The 20,526-nt window shown below is 34.1% G+C and overlaps 3 protein-coding genes across 3 annotated transcripts; 2 read left to right on the forward strand and 1 right to left on the reverse strand.

Annotated features, from left to right (window-relative positions):
- The first annotated feature begins 980 nt into the window (after positions 1-980).
- LOAG_00420 (kinesin light chain protein 2) lies at positions 981-7,101 on the forward strand. The gene is made up of 12 exons (XM_020445426.1): positions 981-1,104; positions 1,189-1,308; positions 1,432-1,578; positions 1,664-1,738; positions 2,141-2,234; positions 2,497-2,603; positions 2,682-2,821; positions 3,110-3,299; positions 3,558-3,764; positions 4,246-4,433; positions 4,747-4,855; positions 6,256-7,101. The coding sequence occupies exons 1-12, from the start codon at positions 1,012-1,014 to the stop codon at positions 6,445-6,447; spliced, it is 1,662 nt and encodes a 553-aa protein (XP_020304113.1). The 5' UTR covers positions 981-1,011; the 3' UTR covers positions 6,448-7,101.
- A 4,318-nt stretch (positions 7,102-11,419) lies between these two features.
- Positions 11,420-13,075, reverse strand: LOAG_00421 (hypothetical protein). Its single transcript, XM_020445427.1, has 4 exons — positions 12,843-13,075; positions 12,329-12,406; positions 12,019-12,167; positions 11,420-11,679 (listed from the first exon to the last, which is right to left on the reverse strand). Exons 1-4 carry the CDS (start codon positions 13,056-13,058, stop codon positions 11,523-11,525), a joined length of 600 nt encoding a protein of 199 aa, XP_020304114.1. The 5' UTR covers positions 13,059-13,075; the 3' UTR covers positions 11,420-11,522.
- A 7,073-nt stretch (positions 13,076-20,148) lies between these two features.
- On the forward strand, positions 20,149-20,516 carry LOAG_00422 (hypothetical protein; the record flags this gene model as incomplete). Its single annotated transcript, XM_003135962.1, has 2 exons — positions 20,149-20,155; positions 20,272-20,516. The coding sequence occupies 2 exons, from the start codon at positions 20,149-20,151 to the stop codon at positions 20,514-20,516; spliced, it is 252 nt and encodes an 83-aa protein (XP_003136010.1).
- Positions 20,517-20,526: the final 10 nt, after the last annotated feature.

Below are 20,526 nucleotides of genomic sequence, written 5' to 3' on the forward strand. Positions count from 1 at the left end.
ATGCATTGGATTGGACTGCCTTTCTTTTTTTTATGATTACAAGCCTTGTAAATAGAAGGCACTTTGATGACCTTGATTTGATTTAGTCCTTAGAAGGATAAGTGGGTGGAGAGAAGGTCGGCTGTGTCATATTTTGTTGTGGTCATTTAAACAAGTGTAATGTCCTCAACGCTTCCTTCAAATATATCAGTTCCGGTCAACCTCGTATTGTTATGTAGACTGTAATTTCGCCACCGTAGGATGAAATAATTAGGCATGTGAATTACTGCATACTTCCACGACAAGCACTTTTTTCATGTTAATAGTGATAAAATGTATTGTGATAACAGTGGAAGGAATGAGTTTAGTAATCTGATTGTATGTTGCCAGGTTTAATATCCCCATACATATTGTATCTATGATAACTGAGAAGAATGCATTACTGCTTGAATCGGTTTATCAGCTAGTTTCCATACCTGTGTATATCCTAAAGAGTGTCTTTGATGATCCTCCAGGATATGCTCAGTTCATGTTCGGGGTTGGCATTCTTGTGTTTTTATATTCATAACGCTCGATGAATCAATACAGGCTGATGATGATGTTGGGAAGGCTATTATAGATCGATTGGGTATGTGTATGTGTGCGTATGTGTATGCGTATGTGTATGTATATGTGTGTTTGTGAACTTAACTGACGCGAAAAAGGGAAGGATGATGGGATTACCGTGCGTATTTCCATCTGTCACCGACAAAACGACAGACATATTTCGATTTTTTCTATTTCTCTATCATAAATATATCAAACAAACATTTAAATCTGGCCGCTTGTCTACTACTTCTCTGATCTTTTTCTTACTCTCTACTTATTGCAGCATTTCGTTATGCTGAGATATCCATAGCCTCTTAAGTAGCGGGAATTTCAACATCCGTCACCTTCCCAGCAAGCTGAGAGATATCTCAGAAGTCCAAAAGTTTCCAGGATTTTTCAATTTGAACAGGATTTTCTAGGAAAAAGATCGAGGATATCGGCAGAATGACAGCACTGTCACAGGAGGAAATCTTACAAAGTACACGTACGGTTGTGCAGGGTTTGGAAGCACTGAAAGATGAGCATGAATCGATCAAGGTGAATATGCAAATATTTCGAGGGTTATTCTAGAAGTGAACCTGTAATGCATGCACTGTTGCTAAACAATAGTTTCCGCTTTAGGGTACACTGGTGAATAGCATTCAAGGGTTGAATGCAGATGAATCTGCACTTATTGAAGAAAAGACACATATTGTGGACAGAAATTTGGAAATGTTACGCTTGGGCATCGAAGAAGCTCAGGTTAGAATTTAATTTTTTTAAGAAACAAAAATGAGCATATTTCTTCTCTTCATTCTCAATAGCTATCAGCAATAAGGTCGTCTGTAAAGATGCAGATTTCACTTTATAGAAAAGTAATTATAGGTTATGATGGCATTAGCTGGTCATCTGCAAACAGTGGAAGCCGAGAAGCAAAAGTTGAAAGCACAAGTGCGAAGACTTTGCCAAGAGAATGCTTGGCTCCGAGATGAATTGAATTCGACGCAGCAGAAGCTGCAAGCTACTGGACAGGTTTGTTACCATCTATCTGGGAACCAAGGAAAGTTCATTTCTAAAGGATTTTCTTTGTGTCAGGCTTCTAACAGTTAAATTGCAGCAAGTGGCACAGTTGGAAGAAGAAAAAAAGCACTTAGAATACATGAATTCGATCAAGAAATACGATGACCAGCAGGTTATTTTGAATATTATGTTACAAGGGAAATCTGTTCACTTGAACTCTCTTTTTGTTCTAGCAAATTTCATGTGCTGAATTTTGGCTTATAATTCATGCAGCAATACTTGGTCTTGAGTAAATGCTGGAAAAGCACGGTGTCTTCAAGGTAAAGATTTAACAAGGTGGCAATCGTCTTAAAGCAATCTTTTCTTTGAAAAAATGCCGCTAACTAATAAAGTTGATAAATACTCTAACAATGCAGTATCCAATATTTAGGAGACTGGAAATTTTAAAAACTTACAATGTTGAACAACGTTCCATTTGTGAAGTACCCCCTACTGGTTAGCACCTCAAACTCAGGAAATTCATGGGTCTTTATTGGGGTTGAAAATACATTCTGAATTATCATAATAAATTCAGGAGAATGACAAGACCATGGATCAGAGCGACAATCGTAGTGACAATACTCTTCAGGATTTAGGTTTTGGTCCAGAAGAAGACGAAGAAATAAGTGGTACCATATGTTTTTGATATTTTCTTTTATTATCGGCCAACTAATTTGATGAAGCTTTATCACTGCTTTTTTTGCACATCACTTATGAATACTTAGTTGTGTTTAGTGTGCAGTTGTATCATTATTAAAAACACTAAATGTAGTATTGATATATTGGTATGTTACGCCTTCATCTGAGTTTTGCAGTTACAGATTTTATTGTTACAGTTTATAAATCGTAGTGGTATAAGGTAGCTGAACACCGTAGAATAATGAGTTGCAGGACACATGACTGGACAGTTCGCACATCCGACACCAGCCCATTCAATGGCAGCAAGTGCATCTGCAGGCTACGAAATCCCAGCTCGTCTTCGAACTTTGCATAACCTGGTAAGGATTTCTTGGATTAATTTAGACAAGTTGAGTATTCTGAACTGATGTTAGAACGATTTACTGATAGTTTTACAGGTAATACAGTATGCATCGCAGGGACGGTACGAAGTGGCAGTACCGCTTTGCAAGCAAGCTCTGGAAGATTTAGAAAAGACGAGTGGACATGATCACCCAGATGTTGCAACAATGCTTAATATTCTGGCTCTTGTTTACCGGTACTTCTTTCAAGTTGCAAAAAAGGCAGTAATATGTGGTTATGATGTCGATCATTATTATGATTTTGGTTAAAGTAACTTTCTGCCAAGGTTATTTGAGAAATCGAGCATATTGATTTTTTTTTTTCATCGGCTGATTCCGATTATTCCCCAGAAGGTACCATGAATAAGAACTTCAGATCCTCTTGGTATGAAATGCAAGGTTAAATAGTCTTGATGTTCGGTATACCTCCCCAACATTTTACTATATGATTTCCTGTTCACAGTCAAGTTCAGTATTTCTTTCAGTGATCAAAACAAATATAAGGAGGCAGCCAACTTGTTAAACGAAGCATTACATATACGTGAAAAATGTCTTGGTGAAAGTCATCCCGCTGTTGCAGCAACACTCAATAATCTAGCGGTTTTGTATGGGAAACGGGGCAAGTATAAGGATGCAGAACCACTCTGTAAAAGGGCTTTGGAAATCCGAGAAAATGTTCGCTTTGTAATTGAGATTCTAACTTCTTTTGAAAAAATCTCTGAAATTTTATAGTAAATCTGAGGACTTTTTTTCCAAAATGCTAGGAAGTCGCTAGTCAATTGATGAATTTCATTGATGAATAATTGATGTTCCTTAGATGTTGCTTAGCAACATCTGGATTGTTGAAATTTCTACTATTTTGTTACTGCGTCACGTGTAATATATTTCTTAGATACAGTAATAGTTATCCATAAATTATAAGTACTTTTTTAGGTGCTTGGTGCGGATCATCCAGATGTTGCTAAGCAATTAAATAATCTTGCTTTGCTTTGTCAAAACCAGGGTAAATATGATGAAGTTGAAAGGTATTACAAGCGTGCACTCGAGATTTATGAAGCAAAGTTAGGTCCTGATGATCCGAATGTAGCAAAAACGAAGAACAATCTTTCATCAGCCTATTTGAAACAAGGGAAGTACAAGGTATCGCCTTCTTTAAATTATGCTTAAACTTGGGCAGAAATAATAATATGAAGTGATGTAAGCCTGTGGGCTGAATTCATGGCCTATTTCTCGTATTCGTCATTAGTATTAGTGAAAAATCTTTGCATGATTACTTTGATTGCATGGAGAAACTAGTAGGACAGTAATGTCCTACTATTTAGTAGTAGGACATTACTGTCCTACTAGTTTAATACTATTTAGTAAGATTTTAGATGTTACGAATGTTGAATATGTTGTATCATTTTATCGTATTTCCACTGAATTTTGTTCACGTTTTTCCGTTTTTTTCTTCTCACGTAAGATTTTCATATGTTTGGAGGAGTTTGTGCCTTTTTTAAAGTATTTCCTGCTTTAAGCAGTTTTCAATAATTCTTTACTTTAAAGCTATGACAGTGTTTCTTGTGACAAAATTGTGAGAGTATTTCTTCTGACGAAGTATTCTAATCCACAAAGTTTTCAGGATGCTGAAATCCTTTACAAACAAATCTTGACTCGAGCTCATGAACGTGAATTTGGGAAAGTAGCGGATGACAATAAACCAATTTGGCAAATTGCTGAAGATCGTGAAGAGAATAAGCATAAAGGAGGTGGTGATACAAGCACATATCAGGAATATGGTGGTTGGCATAAAGCTGCAAAAGTTGACAGGTGATCTGTTAAATATTGAAATTCTGAGTTCATCAATTCCATTCTTTTTCTTTTCTGTGGTTATCCCTCATTTTCTTCTTCTTGAAAAACTTTAACATGAGTACTAGTTCCTTTTTCGAATTACTGAAAATGGATAGTCTGAATTATGTTCTTTATCCAGAAAGTTTATCCTGCATCATAAATTATGGTATTTGATATCATAACACCATGATATCATGAGTTATCATGAGATTTGATATCATGAGATGTCATAACACCGCTTCTTTTCATATACTCGTTTATTCAGTTTTTCATCAACTTTGCAACATTTCAGTCCGACAGTAACCACCACGTTGAAGAATCTCGGAGCGTTGTACAGACGTCAGGGAAAGTACGAAGCGGCGGAAACTCTTGAAGATGCTGCTTTGCGAGCCAAGAAACAGGTAAGTTGTTCTGTATTTTTGGTTTAATCTCGTAAAGGAAATGCATCTGCTGAGCCTCAAGATTTCCTCATTTATTCAGATATTAACTACTAAGAAACAGGTGACTGGGGATGACTCCAATATAAATATTTTAATTCTTAGTTTATTTTCAAAAGCTTTTAGCTGTTGCGACAAATTGCATTTCAAGTATTCGTAACATTTTAAGCTCTATGCAAAAATTTTATGTGTCATCTGATTTTCGGAATGTTGATAGTACTTTAACAGTTTCAAGTCATCTTATGCTTATCTTCATCTTCACATCCCTTGCATTTTTCTGTGCGGAATTAAATACTTCGAAATGCTATTTAAAAATAGGCAGATTGTTTGTTAAGCTTTGTAGTGCTTGGATGCAGCTCATCAGGCGAAAGTAACTCGCTTGATTGCCGAACATACAACTGGTTTATCACCACCTCATGGAGGTGTTGAGGTTTGTTCAAACCGCTTGTGTTTATGAATATTGTCTTCTCCTATTATATGCATAAGCTTTTGCTGAATTCAGTGTTTTTTTGTGTTTTTGGTGTTCAGTACCATATTATTGCAGAAAAATGGAGGTACTCCAGGATTTACTAAAAATGTGATGAGAGAAGGGATTCTTTGATGTTTTTTGAAAGTTTAAGAATCATTTGAAAACATAATTCGGAGAACCCTAATTTGAGTTTTTCAGGCTAGGGTTACTTTTGCTGAATGAAATTGAAGTTTTTTAAAATGATGCAAATGTTGATATATCTTCTCTATATTTATACCTCCGTAAGTACCATCATGTTCTACTGATAGTAAAATATAGGTCAGTAACGCGTAGACTTCAAATTGCTATCAAATCGTATGACATATGTCATTTGTTACCTTCTCCTGCTCGCGATTCCTGGTAGTATAGAAAATGGTATACTTCCTGCTTTACTCTTGATGTCATAACCTTAAAATATATAAGTGCGGCAAGTTTGTGGACCTCTAAATCGATGTGAATTTTCCTCTTTTTTAATTTTTTGATTTCTTGCATGTGTGAATTTTGTTTATTGTGTTGTCTAAGTCGAAAAAGCTTTTACACTCTAATATATTTGGAAAATTGATCCTATCCTGCTCTTTTCTGTCACTGTCCTTTATTCTTCAAGTTTGACAATCATTACTTTTTGGATAAGTTACAGTCTTTCTTTCTGGAGGGTAGTGATGAAACGAAATACCGAATTCTCCTATATCAAAGTAAAATCTCAATATTTCCTGTTTTTGTTAACTGTTGTGTTGTGAATGCTCTCCCTCTCTGGTTTTGTCTTGTTATGGTTTCTTTCTTTTGCTGAGTCCTGAAAAAAAAACCAGATGATTGTTTGGCCTAATGAATGTAGCGTATAGTTTTTGATTATTTGCAGCATGAACCGCCTGTGTCTGGTCATCAGTCAGCGTTAACAGCCACTAGTACATATGCAGATGATTCGCTAATGTCTTCTGTTGTTGCTTCACAAGCGTCACGTGGTATGACCCAATCACAGTCATCATCTGGCTTAAAATCACGTTTGTTCAACGCACTCGGTCTACAACAGCAACAACAGCAACTGCCGTAAATTTGACTTTGGAGTATCTCGAATATTCCTAAACCATCACCTATATCTTTCCTTTCGGTTTGTTACGCTATATGCTAATTTTTGTTTGTTGTTTTCGTTATTTTCTGTGAATTTCAATCTTTTTTCTTTTGTGGTGGTTATCATTCGCTTTTTATGGATTTTGATGGAAAACTACAAAAATATAGCTAGTTGTTTTAAATACTTCAGTATTCCATGCTTCGTACCTGAGTTCTATACTTCGATTTTTCTGGGAAAGGAGTTCTTTTTTTTTTACTTTTTTAGCCTAATTGTTTTCCTTTCCATGCCATTACATCGATTTCACCGTTCTGGAATTTCAATAACCTTAATAACCTTAATGTTCCCACCTTTCTCACCATTTCGTTAATTAGTTAGGTGAATTCTATTTTTGTCACTATTTTGTTAGGTCGTCGTTTATAGAAATGTGGATGTATGCCGGTTTGCTTCCTTGTGCATTTTCAGTTTCTCTTAAGTGTGATATTATTTTGGTTTGTGGAGAATTTTGTGCCCTTTAAATTTTGATTACTGAACAAACCTTGTTCATGCAGTTTAAAGAATTTAAATGATCTAAATGTCATTTCTTGCCAGTTTGGCTTTTGTATAAAATTTCGTAGAACTTGATTTGGTCGTCGTATTTATGCGAAATATTGCTAGCTCTTTTACTGTGCCACAGCCGTTCCCAATTCGTTAGACTTCGGCTGAGTCGAGCGCAGATTTTCTAAATTACGCTGTTCGAAAAAAGCCATTCTAGGGTATGCCGATAGGAACTTTACATTAAATGGGTGAAAAATTAGATTAAGTGAAGACGGTAGTATATGATAAGCTGGTGATATAAAATTGGTGGTATAAGTTCAGCAATTACTAAAATCATGAGATCTGGTAGACATCATTGCTAAATCAGCAGTGTTCACAGTCATTATTGCAAACACTTTGGAGGCTGAATTGTGGTATATTTTGTGCGGTGACTTATTTGTATTAAATTTTCAAGGAAGAAAGTAATAATTTAAACTTGGGGTAGAAAGTTCACATAGAAAGATTTGGAGAATCTGGTGAGAGACTCGAAAATTTACCAACTAGACCTCCAGATGTGAGTTGCATGTTGCAGTCGGAGATGAATGGTAGTGTTGGTTTCGAAATGACCAGTGTTTGGATTTGTTTTCCTTTCCATTTTTTGAAAGGGATTTTCGGGACTAGATTTCAAGTTTTTAAAACTCATGGGATACTTGGTAGGCGAACTCTTTTATTTTCAGTTTTTGGCGGAGCGCGGGAAGTAACGTGAATTCAAATATTGGTCGTTCGATGGTTCTTTCTTACTCAAACAACACGGTGGTTAGTTCAGGGGTTAGTGTGGTGGTATTGTAATGACTGTTGTTGCATGTAATAGTTTTCTTTCATTTGCGCTAAAAAATTTCCTTTCTGCATAGAACTGGTTACTAATTCATATATGCCATAGCTTGGTTTCTTTGGACGTAAGGAGTTAAAATTTGTTTTTTGAATAGGTTTATTTCTGATGGGAGCATCCAGCTTATTTCTTGACTCTGTCATTTTCTTATTCTGCACCGACAGCCACATTTGAAGCTCATAGAGCTTGTAGCATGGGATGAAATAAATTGACCGGTGGTTTCGCTACCTCTTTCTCCTATAAAAGCTGTCTGGCTAACAAACTGTTGTTAAAAATAAAAAATACTTTTCTTTCTGTGAACGCCAAAATTTACCGAAGTAGTAAAAGTAAGCTGTTTTCAAATGTGATTTTAGTGTTTATAAGGAAAGAAATTCCATTTCCCATAAGTTTGAATCATTGTTCGAAAATTATTTCAACCATTCATATGATCGGTTAGATCAACCGTTTACCAGATAGGATCTTTTTTGACTAAAATATCCTTTCATTTTTCATTTTTTACATATATGATTGAAATATCTGAGATGTATAATTTAATTTGTTTTATTAACTTAGTCTTAGAAAAGAATTGTAAAACATTCCCGAAATTTCTAATTCTAAGAATTTTTCACTGTAGAGCATATATATATGTGTAATTTAGTTTTTTTGTCAACTTACTGCTCGAAACTTTTCATCGTTATATTATCATATAAAAATTCTTAATCATTTCAGTCCGTTAGTTTTCATTTAGTTATTGCTAAATTATTATTTCGTCGATTACACAAGACTTTTCTAGTCATCTCGAAGCTTTCTCTTAAAATTGCATTCTTCGAATCGTAAAATTTTAATAATCAGGCCGCACACTCGAAGCAATGGGAAATTTATTCTTATTTTGCTTATTGCTGTTTGCTGTGATAGTCCTTTCAATATTGTTCAACATTTCAAAGTTGCATTGATGTTGAAAACTTCACAATAAGAGGTGTGGAGCTAATTAATTAAGTCATTAATTTAGTTACTTGACAGTGCCCACTATTAATGAGTGGTAAATGAACATCACAATTAGAGCGTTTCATTTTTGCTTTTATAGTAAAAAAAAAAAAAAATTAAAATGGTAGATTAAAAAAACATAGACTAAACTTAGATAGATTAATATAAACTTTGTTCAGTGACACAGTAGTAGTAGTCCAATTTTGTATTACTTTACGAGAGATTTAGTTCCTGCCATTGAGCCTAGCCTATTCAACAGAATTTGCTTAATACACTTTTTGAACTTTGAAATTATGATTTTTTAATTTGAACAAATATGAAAATTTTTAGATCCGATTTTTTAAATAAATTTGAGCTTAATTATCTGGAAGTGATCACTAGCCATAAGGTTGATGTATATCATTCTTGATACGAACAAACTTCTTAACGTGAGCTTTATCACGAAATGCTAATTATTCTAATTTGGCATCCGGTAATCTCCAGACACTTACTCTTTTTTTTTTGCTGAACACATTGTTTTCGTGAATTGTGTGCTATTTATTACTTTTGGTCTTCGCCACAACGATCCACAGCGTCATGTGGTGCCTTAAATGCTGTATTCCAATGATGTATTCCAAGTCGGGGTTTGACATAATTTGGAGATCCTTTCATCTCTGCATATGCTCTTTTTCATGTTCTGAACAATTGTCATCATTTCGTCATATTAATATTTTTTTAGCTATCTCGAAGTTCTTTAGATCTATATGCTTTATTAATCCCTTCGAATTTTTTCTAATCTTCCAAGCTCAACTTCCCACTTTTCATCCCCTTCTCTCTTTATATTGGATAACAATAATCATCCTCACTTTCATGTATAACCTAATGGATTCGTTCTTTATCCTCTGATAAGTAGATAAAAGACTTTTATTCTTATCCTAAAATTTAACGAAAGTTTCAAGTTATCAAAATTTTTTAATCCCTTCAGAAATTTCAATATGAAGTCTTTTTCAAAAGTTCAAAAGTTTGTAAGGAATTTAGATGTGATCAAATAGTTACTGTTCATTTTTTTTTTGGATGGATATCTCATGTTTCATATTATTTTGATCACTGTTTCGTTTTCTATTTCTCTCTCAATGAAAAACACGTATGCAGAAAAACATCTCGATTATGAATATGTTACGTAGGGGTCGCTGATGCCAAGACCTCAACAACAGTTTTGAATGTGTCAACTAAAATAGCTTAGTTTTTTTTCTTACTATAAAAGTTTGCATTGTTGTATGCCTAACGTGCCGTTTCCTTAGATAATTTTTCAAATTCAACTATTGCAATACGCAAGTCATTGCCGGAGCGTGCAATATCGGCGTATTGTTGAACATGAATATTACCTTGGGCGAAATTAAGCAATTGTGATAATTGTGATAACTATGGGAATTTCCGAAATTGGTATTTTTTCGGAAGTTTTTTCCGAAAAAATTCTGATATTTTAGACGGTGTCTTCTTACTTATTCTCCGTAAAAGCATACAGAATGCAACAAAGATTTTTCTTGTCGTTATGTGTTCGTTTGCAGAAGCTGTTTGGTCGTTTATTTTTGCCTTTAATTAAATGCTTTGATGGCAACCGTTATTTGGAGTGATTCCAAAATTCGTTCTAATTCTCGCCAAAGATTTATATGCCAAGATTTATAAAACAGGTGTTTATTCGAAATCATCTGGATGAAAGAGTATGGAGAACCAACCGAGTCCTATCTCCATAATTCAGCTCATCCTAATTTTTCTGCTTTAATTTTAATTCTCTTCAAAGACATGGGGCAAAATGATGGGTCATTCCTTCAACTGAAGTATTGAATTTCGAGCTTGAATTTTATGAGATGAATTTCCTACGCTGCTGTTGAAGTATTGTCATATAATGTAACAGTGTCTTCTTCATATTTTTTAGAGTGCTTTGCAAATTGTGTCTCCCAACGAATGCCTGGAATAATCCTGCAACTAATTCATTCACCTAAACCAAATAAGTTGTGTTTTAATAAGCTGCACATGCTAAACGAAATTCTGAAGATTTCGAACATTGAACATAGACAGCAATTCCCTGTTGCACTTCAGAACATGCCGACATTTCACCATTAGTTTTCGGATTCATATCAAGCCGTCAAATCGTCCCTCCACTATTTTTTAATACAGCTGTAACAAATTAAATTTGCTACAGGTTCTAAAAAATAGTTCTAAGCCTTTTGAAGAAATAGCTCTACGCCTTTACCTGTTGGCATGTGCAATTTCAATGCTTCCCACTACTTTCGTTTCCTTTTACTGTTGTTTTGTGATAAAGCAATTTTACATGTCTTGAACTATCGAAATGCAGCTTAATTTAGAAAAGTCAATTCCATCATTTTGACTAAAAATCTTTTATTACATAACCCCAGTTGGTGCCCTTAGCTTTTAGACTGCAGTGTCACTAACACATAGCAGCAATAACAGCAACAACCAGTGATTCGACTGTGGTAATACTAATAGTAAAGCAAACAAGTAAATCACAGTGATCCAAAGTTTCATTTCAGGAAACCAATCTCCTATTCACTAGAGAAATCAATCGAAGAAACTAAAATTTATTTAATTCAACCCATGGTGACTTGTAAACATCTGGAAGGGATCCTAACCCTAATCACAAAACCGAAGAAACTTTGATAAATACGAAGAATAGCATGAACAATTATATTTGCTACCTTTCAAGCAAAATATCCAAATTTTTCTGCACCTCCTGCAACATCATATACAATTCTACAAGTCTGTCTTTGCTCAGCTCGACAATTTTTGAACCCCGGTCAGTATCAAACTGTACAATTGCTTCTGCAGCATGCATCGCTGGATTATCGCTACTAGAACGGAATAAAAATTTGAAAGACTTCTAAAAAAATCCGTATTTTAACGGTGATTTTTTTACAAAAACTTTTGCTCGTTACTATCACGATGCCTGGGAAGCTGAGTTAAGGACTGTGACTACTAGCAGTAAATATTTTTTAGATATTAACCTACCACAAATCATCCATTCTCGCTTCAAAAAGACATCTCTATATCTATGTACAATTACAAAAAGTTCTATTATGAAAAATGAATAGATTAACCAGTAAGAACGAACTTGCCCTATATTCCCATCTCTCATCTCTGCCCTTATTTAAAAAGTAAAAAGTTGAGTTCCAAAATTGATCCAGTATTACCTTGCAACATTCATGCGTAGCGTCCATCCGACATCTCTAACATTAGGGCGTCCAGAAAACGAAATATTACGCAACTGGTCTGAAACCGTCAAGCCGCTTTCCGACCAAACTTTTACGACTGCATTTCTTATTTCAGCATCAAACCCAACCTGAAAATATCGAACTACCATAGCTGCTGAATGACTGCATTAATCAAACTTGTTAAACCTGCTGTCACTTAGTTCGGAAATGTTGCACAGCATTCCATAAATTTTGAAATGATAAACGTCAAATGACAAATACAGAAGGAATTTCATACAACAAGACTTACTTCCTTAAGATTTTCAAGCAAAGGCTGCAATTTGGGCTGATAATATGCGATGTTTTTCCATAATTCGCTTATAGTCAACTGAAAATTGATGAATTGTAGCTGCTCTACTCACCCTACCTTTCTCTTTTTTTTCGCAATACAATTTATAAAGCTATTCCACGCACAATGCGAAATTTTGCTTCCTTCATAAATAATTCACTGCGACATGTTAGCTTCATCAACAAGTAATAGCAACAAAAGTGTTCAGCAGGATTATTAAAAAGCTAGAAAATTAAAAAAAAGACTTGGGAAATTTTCAGAAACTAAAGATAGGAAAGTGGTGAGGGACTGAACCTTTAAAATGGAAGTTTAAAACTGGTAATAAATGATAAGTAAAGATAAAGATAAACCTTACCAACAAATTCCCAAAGATAAATTTAAAACATCTACGGTAAAAATGGATTTAAAAAAGAAGCTTTATGGAAATGATATTTGAAAAAATTGAAATTTCAGATCTACAAAAGTACGAACTTACGAAAACAGCAAGTTCGGATGCAGGATCAATTTGTAAATCTCCGAGCAACCTTTTTCGTTCTTCTGCATCCAACATATCTGCGAAATCAACACTGCTCGGCATTCTTTCCAATAAGTGTTGTGAAATTTGTTTGAATTTTATTGGACCTAATTGAATAATTTTTTCAACTGCTCCTTCAGCTCCAACCGGCAGAAGTTTCAATGTCTCGGACGGCATCACAATTCTGGGCTAAATTTCAAATTAAAGTATTCCAAACAACAAAACCTACAACACAACCCGAGACATCCCATACAACCCTCCGTTGCCTCAAATTGAATGGAATCAAAAACCAATGAATAATTGCGGCCCCTACCTTAACTATTTGAAACTCTTCTTCTCACATAATCCATAAAATTCAATTGACCAAATTTAGAGAAATGAGTAGGACATCATATCTGTTTGTCCTTATATCCCATTTCTTGTTATGCTCCCTCTCTCTTTCCCTGGAAGTCAGTCTCCAATGGCACGTTTTTGACATATATATAACCGGATAGTTTTCTTTTTTTTTTTGGCTCGTAATGATATGTTCTATTTGCTAATACAGCCCAGTACTTTCACTAGCTCTACATAAATACCCATATGTACGCATAGCTTCTTCTACGCATCTCCCAAGTTGAAGTTCTCTTTTACAGAATTATTTTGTGGGCATTTTGTCCGTTTCCGTGACATATAGCTACTAAAAATTCATGTACATATAAACTGTCATGAAATCGAAAATTATCGAAAAAGTTCCTTTCTTTATTTTTATTCCTCCTTAATTAATTATCCGGACTTGAGCCTATATATTATTAATTAAATTTGACTTAAGGTTAAAGATGGAATAAGCATCACCTTTCCAATATCACTATGTCGAAATGTCACCATGGAAACAAGATATAACTATTTATCAGTGAATGATAATAAGCATTGCAGATATGATCGCGATTATGTAGGAGGAAGTAAATTCCATAGTGAATTCCAACTGGTGCCACAGGATCACGGTAAAGGAAACAGGAAACAACGAGTGGTTGGTGTGCTGAATTCGTAAAAAGGAAGACAACTAATCTCTTGGGCTCTCAATGTAACGGTCTGTGTTTTTCATGGGAATAGAAATTCGGAATTGAATGTCATTAGTCAAAACAAGAGGTTAGGATAATTTGTTTGCTATACTGACAACATCTTATTAAAAGTCTCAAAACACTGCTAATTTGTGCAGTGTACTTGGAAACTTGAAATCTGAACGAAACATCGTCAGTTAGATGCAAATATGCCTTATGATTCATGTGATGTAGTGTGGAGACATTGGGCTGATTGCCTCTCGATTGTTTGCTCCGAATTAATCAAGCAGAATTGGTTACTGATGTTTCTTGACCAAATACTTATTGAACGAAGCCGTTTTTCTTATGCTTTTTCCTAAGAAAATTGAATTGTTGAAGTGTATCGTTTCAGTCGGTGATCTGCACGTCGATTGCGATTTATACGCTGATCATGATCGAGTTTCAAGATGATAATGTCAGTTATAATAATGTCAGTTATAATGTCAGTTATTCCATAATGTCAGTTATTCATTATTTAGTACATCAACCAAGCCACACACTATAAAAAAACCAAAATTATAAATGTTGCCATTTTAATCGAATATTTGTTAATTACTACTATTTATCTTTCTACTCCACACGCCTCATTTATTAAATATAAATATTTTCCAAACCACTGACACTTATTCTGGTTGGTGTCGGAAAAATTCTGTAAGTCGTAACGCAAAATTGAAACAATGAAGAAGAGAAGATACTGCTGCTACAATATATTGCATATACGCTCATTGCGCCTATGTGCTCTTTAATAGAGCCGCTAATTGTGATCATAGATCTGACCTCAGAGTTTTGCCTAAATATCTCTACTTCAGGAAGGTCCTGAGCGTCCTAGAAGGTCCTGAGCGCCAAATCATTTTGTAAAGATGCATTTTAACAGGTCGGTGGGTTAGAGGATATCGAGCGGCATTTGGTCTATGGCTTCCCCTTTTGTTTCAATTGATATTGTCATTGAATTTGTCTTATTAATATTGTGATTGTTGGATTCGTTTCTGTATTATCGAGTTTGAGGAATAAAGGTTTAAATAAAGGTTTGAGGAATAAAGGTTTAATTATCCAAGTTTGAGATTGAGAAAATCGGCGACAGTTCGTTGATGTGAGAGCATGAGTCTTTTGTGGAGGGGTGCGCTGTATTTGTTGTGTTAAATGTTATAATGCATTCCTCCTTCCTGTCATTATAATTCTTTAGGAAGCACAATTTTATTCAAAACAAAATCAATAAGTTTAAATGTATGAAACTATCAACCATAGTGAGATTTCCTATGCATTTCTTATTCTTTCCATTGCTTATCCTTTAAAGGGTCCTATTTTAGCATTCGACGAAGTAGGGTAGTATGTTTTTACACACGGTAGCAGTGTTAAGTCTGGTTTTTGCAGCAAAGAGATGATTAAGCACATAAGTTTGTAGACAGCATTTGAAGTGACGGTGAAGTGGTATGACGATATCTTGCTTTTCACTAGTGCTAAGCTTTTTGAATCATGTAGCATCCACATATTTATAAAATTTTTTGATTTGTAATATGAATTTGGAATACATAGGAATATTACTTTTTTACTAATTATTTTGCTCAAATTGAATGTTTCGTAAAATTATGATTCTAGGTAATTTTGGAAAATGGAAATTATAACAGTACAGCAATTTGAACACAAATTTCCAATGGAATTATTATAGTATGGCTTCTGATGAATTGCTGCAGAATAGCTTGCCACTGATAAATTCAATGTTGGATTCTGATGATATCTTTCAATGGACACTTTCCATCTTATCTGTCTAAGAGACAGCATATTTTTAAGGACACGCACTGTTCATTTGAATGAACTTGATATGGTGTCATTTAATTAGTAAATTTTTTACCGGAACAACAGGATGAAATTCAATTTTACGTCTTCATCAAGATTTATAAATGAAAACAGAATTGATGGACACAAATTTAGCTACTTGTTGTTTACATTCTTTGCGAATTCCTGTTTATTGCACACATTTTTGCTTGTGTAGCTCCGTCGTTATGAAAATTTTTTCAGAACGGTATAAACTATACAAGCAAAAATTGTTTTTTTTTTCCATATCATGGAAGCCTTTCTTGCACGAATTCCCGGATTCTTCGACATTACATCTACTTGTTATATCAAAAGCTCTTCGTTCACATCTGGGACTCCTAATTTTAAAACTCACTTGAAAAAAGATGGATCAAGAATGAATAAAATCAAAACAAATGGGTGTTAGCACACGGAAAATGCTCTCGTTTAACAGTCAATTCAAAGATGTGGCATCGAGATGTGTCTCATTTTGCTTGATGTAAGTCAGTTTTGAGCCAAATTTATTTTCTTCAAATTTTTGCAAAAGACTTAAAGTGTTGTATTTCTTTTTAAAAGCTTTAACTATTCCAACAATTTTTCAAACAAAGAGCAAATTTACACAGCATAAGTTCAACCGTTTTAATCTAATTTTATCAAGTCATATTTTAATCCTATTCGATTTAATCGGTCAATCTCCATCTGATGTAATGTTTTTTTGTTTCCTTTCTGTAGACTGTGTAAAGTGTGCTTTGTTTTTTTTTTTTTTTTTTTTTTTTTTTTTTTTTAATTTGCAAAGTATATGAAATATAATGTGTGATATTCATTTATTGCAAAAAAAATATTCTGGAATCTACTCAAAGATCTCCAGTAATCTCACTCTGTAATTTTGAAATTTAGAAGTTGATTATTTCCCTAAAGAAATTTGATTTGATTTAATTGAAATTTCGACAACTAGTGGAAAATCAAATCCGGGGTTATTTTTTTCCTTGTAACTTGCAAAGATTGAGGAAACTTTCCGGAATATTCCCATCATCAAAAAAAGCAGCTTGAAAAAAAAGCGACAGTCACTATCTATTCTAAGGCATCATTAAATAATATTATTATTTAAGCACAAGCAATTTGAACAGAGTTACTTTTGGTGATATTACATGAAATCAAGAAAAAGTGCGGTCTCCGGAATACGAATATCAATTAAGCAGAGCACCACTTTTGAATGAGTATTGCTTTTCATCACATAAGAGTTCTCTGAGAAATTGTAATTAAGATAGCACGAGCTTGCTGGTCTCTTGATTTGTAATGTAGATTTTTTAAACTTTCTATTACAGTTTGAAGCATGCTTAAATTGATCGCACTAGTAACTTCTTTCTAGACATCTAGACATACTGCCAGTTTACCTATTTGCAGCATAAATTCTTCAATAATTTAACGTGTTTAACAAGTTTTGCAGGATTATGCAGTGAATCTCGTAAATCAAAACGCATGGTTAAATCACTGGCAGCCCTGTTGATGACAATCTTAATAATATGAATTAATTATCATAAAAGAATGATTTCAGAATTGTTGAAAAATAGAATATATAATGATCACGGAAAAAATGTTTTAATTCTCCAAAAATTAAATTTGTTATCATCTGATTTGGAAACAGTGCATTATGCTTATAATCACAGATCAAAAACAAATGCTTCTGAAAAAAAGAAAAATTGTATATTAACACTAATAATACGAGACGACTCATTATTTTATTACTCGACTCATTATTTCCATTCTATTAATTAATTATAGTAGCAATAATGATAATAATGATGATAACGAATGATAATAATGGAAGAAAAAGTGAAAAATAGCTATTGTCCCACTAATTATTTAGTTTGCAACCAGGATATGGGGATCTGTACTGTTCCATGATCTTCATTAGGACTACAGATATGAGCTGCAAGATGAATGAATTCATGTTTTCTTTGCCTAAAACAATTCGAAGGATACCGTTTACTATTAAACACTTAACCCTTATTACAGTCGCACTGATATCGGCTAAACACACATTCATCATCATGCAATCATGCCAATCACACTTTTATCAAGGTTAGTTTCACTTCCGGTTAATGCTTGCGTAGTGACTAAAACTACAGTACCCCCACTTCCACTGGAACGCTTATCACAGTCGCACTAATATCAATCTATAGAAGTAAATATACAACGAAGATTAAATTAAAATTAAATACACAACGAAGGTCACATTGAAAAGGTTACACTAAAATCTCCCATTATTAATTTATATCACTTGTCTTTACTTGACTCGAACAAAATTTGAAGTTAAAAATGGAAACTGAACTTTGTCAACGGCATATCAAAACAATAACGTATGATTTTCTGCGTGAGAATACCAATCTATCGAAGCAAACATACAACGAAGGTTATATTAAAAACTTCTTGGTTATAACCTGGGATGACAAATAATATTTGAAGGCTCAGATCTACGCTTTAACAATAATGGTGCGCTTCAACCTTTCCTCTCATCGTTGTCGCTGAGTGTTTGGGAATTTGCTAGCGCACAACAGAATCATAACTTTGCTTCTTTAAATGCTAATTGGTCAAGCATCTTATAACGTAATTAAATTTCAGTTTGAAAAACTGTCATTTCAGTCCTCTGCGAATGCTTCGAATATGAGTTATCAAACAGTTCTTGTGTCTTGCCGATTCCGCCTAATTGAATTTCCTTGACGTTGTTCCTTATCTAAACTTTTTCAGTTCGATAAAGGGTTGCTTCTATAGATTCTTTTTTTTCTACTAAATTTTCTCTAAAGAGTTTTAGAGGCGAAAATAAGTTTTAATTCATATGTTGTCATCAGAATCTGGTTAAATTTATGGTTTCGTACTGACGTTTGTCGCCAAGGTCAAGGGTGAAAGGTTGGCCTAAAAAACGATAATGCTACATTCTTGGAAGTTTTGTACAAGAGATAGTAATAAATTGGAAATCAAACCGGTAGATAAAAATAGAATTATCTTTGTGAATTTAGTATAAAAAGAAAGAGAAATGGAACAAAAGTGACAAAGAGGGAGAGAGAACTGGAAGCAGGAAGCCAGAGATATGGACTGCTTAGACAGCAGTACGGAAATAGAATCAATCATAAGTTTAGAAAGTAGGAGAGTTGCATTTTAAGCGGTATGAGAAAATGAAATCGTAAAAAGTAATTCACCTCTGAAAGGATCCCAACTATAACAGGAGATGCTTCAGCGGAGTCCGAATCTGCCAAAATTTGAAATTTTATGAAAATTGGAAATTGTATGCCAAACAGGCATCAGATAGCAAATAAATAAAGCTGAAAAATGGACGAAACATTTGTTATGGTTGGGAAATTGATTTAATCAAAGAAGAAAATAAGAAATGTGCGTATTTTTGAGTGCAAATGTTTTATTTGACCCTTACCTGAAGATAGAAATAAGAGATTAGATGAATTGCAGTACTTTTCTAAAGATTAGATGAACTGCAGTAATTGCAGTACTTTACTAAATGCTTGAACTATTTTTTTTCCTTTTTTTGATACACTTTTTTGTGATTTAACTACAAAGAAATGTCATTTTTCATTGCTGTCCTAATTGTAATTCAAATTGTAACAGAAGGTGACAGCCAAATGATCAGTTGTTAAAAGAAATTTGGAGAATATTAATGAAACGTCTATCGTTGATAAATTAATTGCAGAAAAAAAAACAAATAGTTTCCTTTCTTCAAAGAAACTGATTTTCTGAAGTGACGAGTTTAACGTCGTCCTTTTAAGAACCAATTTCGACCTGATTAAAATTCACTCCGTCGTTTAGAAGAAATGCACCTCATAATTACCCGGGAACTTACCTTCATGGACAGAACAATGTGCTCGCGGTAGCGATGAGTCTTTAGTTAGGAATAAATATGACAGTTATATTTTCCATTTTTGTTAGCTTATTGTAATGCCAAATTTAAAATGAAACGGAAAATATTCCAAAATATTCTTAGGTGGGTGAATCCTTCAAACTTGTCTATTAAAATGAGTTTATAAGTGAAATATCAAGTAAATATAGGTCATAACAATGAAATCACCACAGTTTGAAAAATCGCATGATAACTGAAGTAAGGGCTGTAACTAAATATTCCAGATAGATTGATTTGGAAGACACTTTTTAAAGTCTGCAATTTCAGAAAGCTTTTTTCACTAACATGCACTTTTCGCAATCTGAGTTTACCACCTGAACGGTTGCAAAACTATCCTAAAATTCAACCTTGACGATTCCAAAATGAAGTCTTTGATAGTGTACATTAAATAGTTAACTTGCTTTTTGCAGGGTACTGTCTCTTTGAATCGCACTGCTCCATGTATTCAATGAGGAATCACAAGCAAAATATAACAATATTGGTTGCAGTGTGGATGGCTTGTAAGTTGAAGTTCGTTTGAAAACTTCATACCAATGTAATATTTAAGACATATGTTTCGTTGATACATGATGTTGTTGCAATAGTTACATCTCTACTTATCCGTTCACATATTTAGGCACCATCGTTGAATCAGTTTCGAGTTCTATCCAATATACACGAGAAACAATGCCCGGTGCGCAATATTACGATGGTAAGAAGTTAAATATCCCAATATCAAAAGAGGCCGGAATTGAACTAATTGAACGATGGACTCATCAGGGGATCAGCAGTATCATGGCTTGTATTGCCACTCAACAGTCAGTTTTTCATATGACCTGCAATCTCATGCAAAGAGGAAATTGTTTCTTCTTGGAAGTTTGAACAATATGAC

The sequence above is a fragment of the Loa loa genome (genome assembly GCF_000183805.2).
Source record: "Loa loa unplaced genomic scaffold supercont3.160, whole genome shotgun sequence".
Classification (NCBI taxonomy): domain Eukaryota; kingdom Metazoa; phylum Nematoda; class Chromadorea; order Rhabditida; family Onchocercidae; genus Loa; species Loa loa.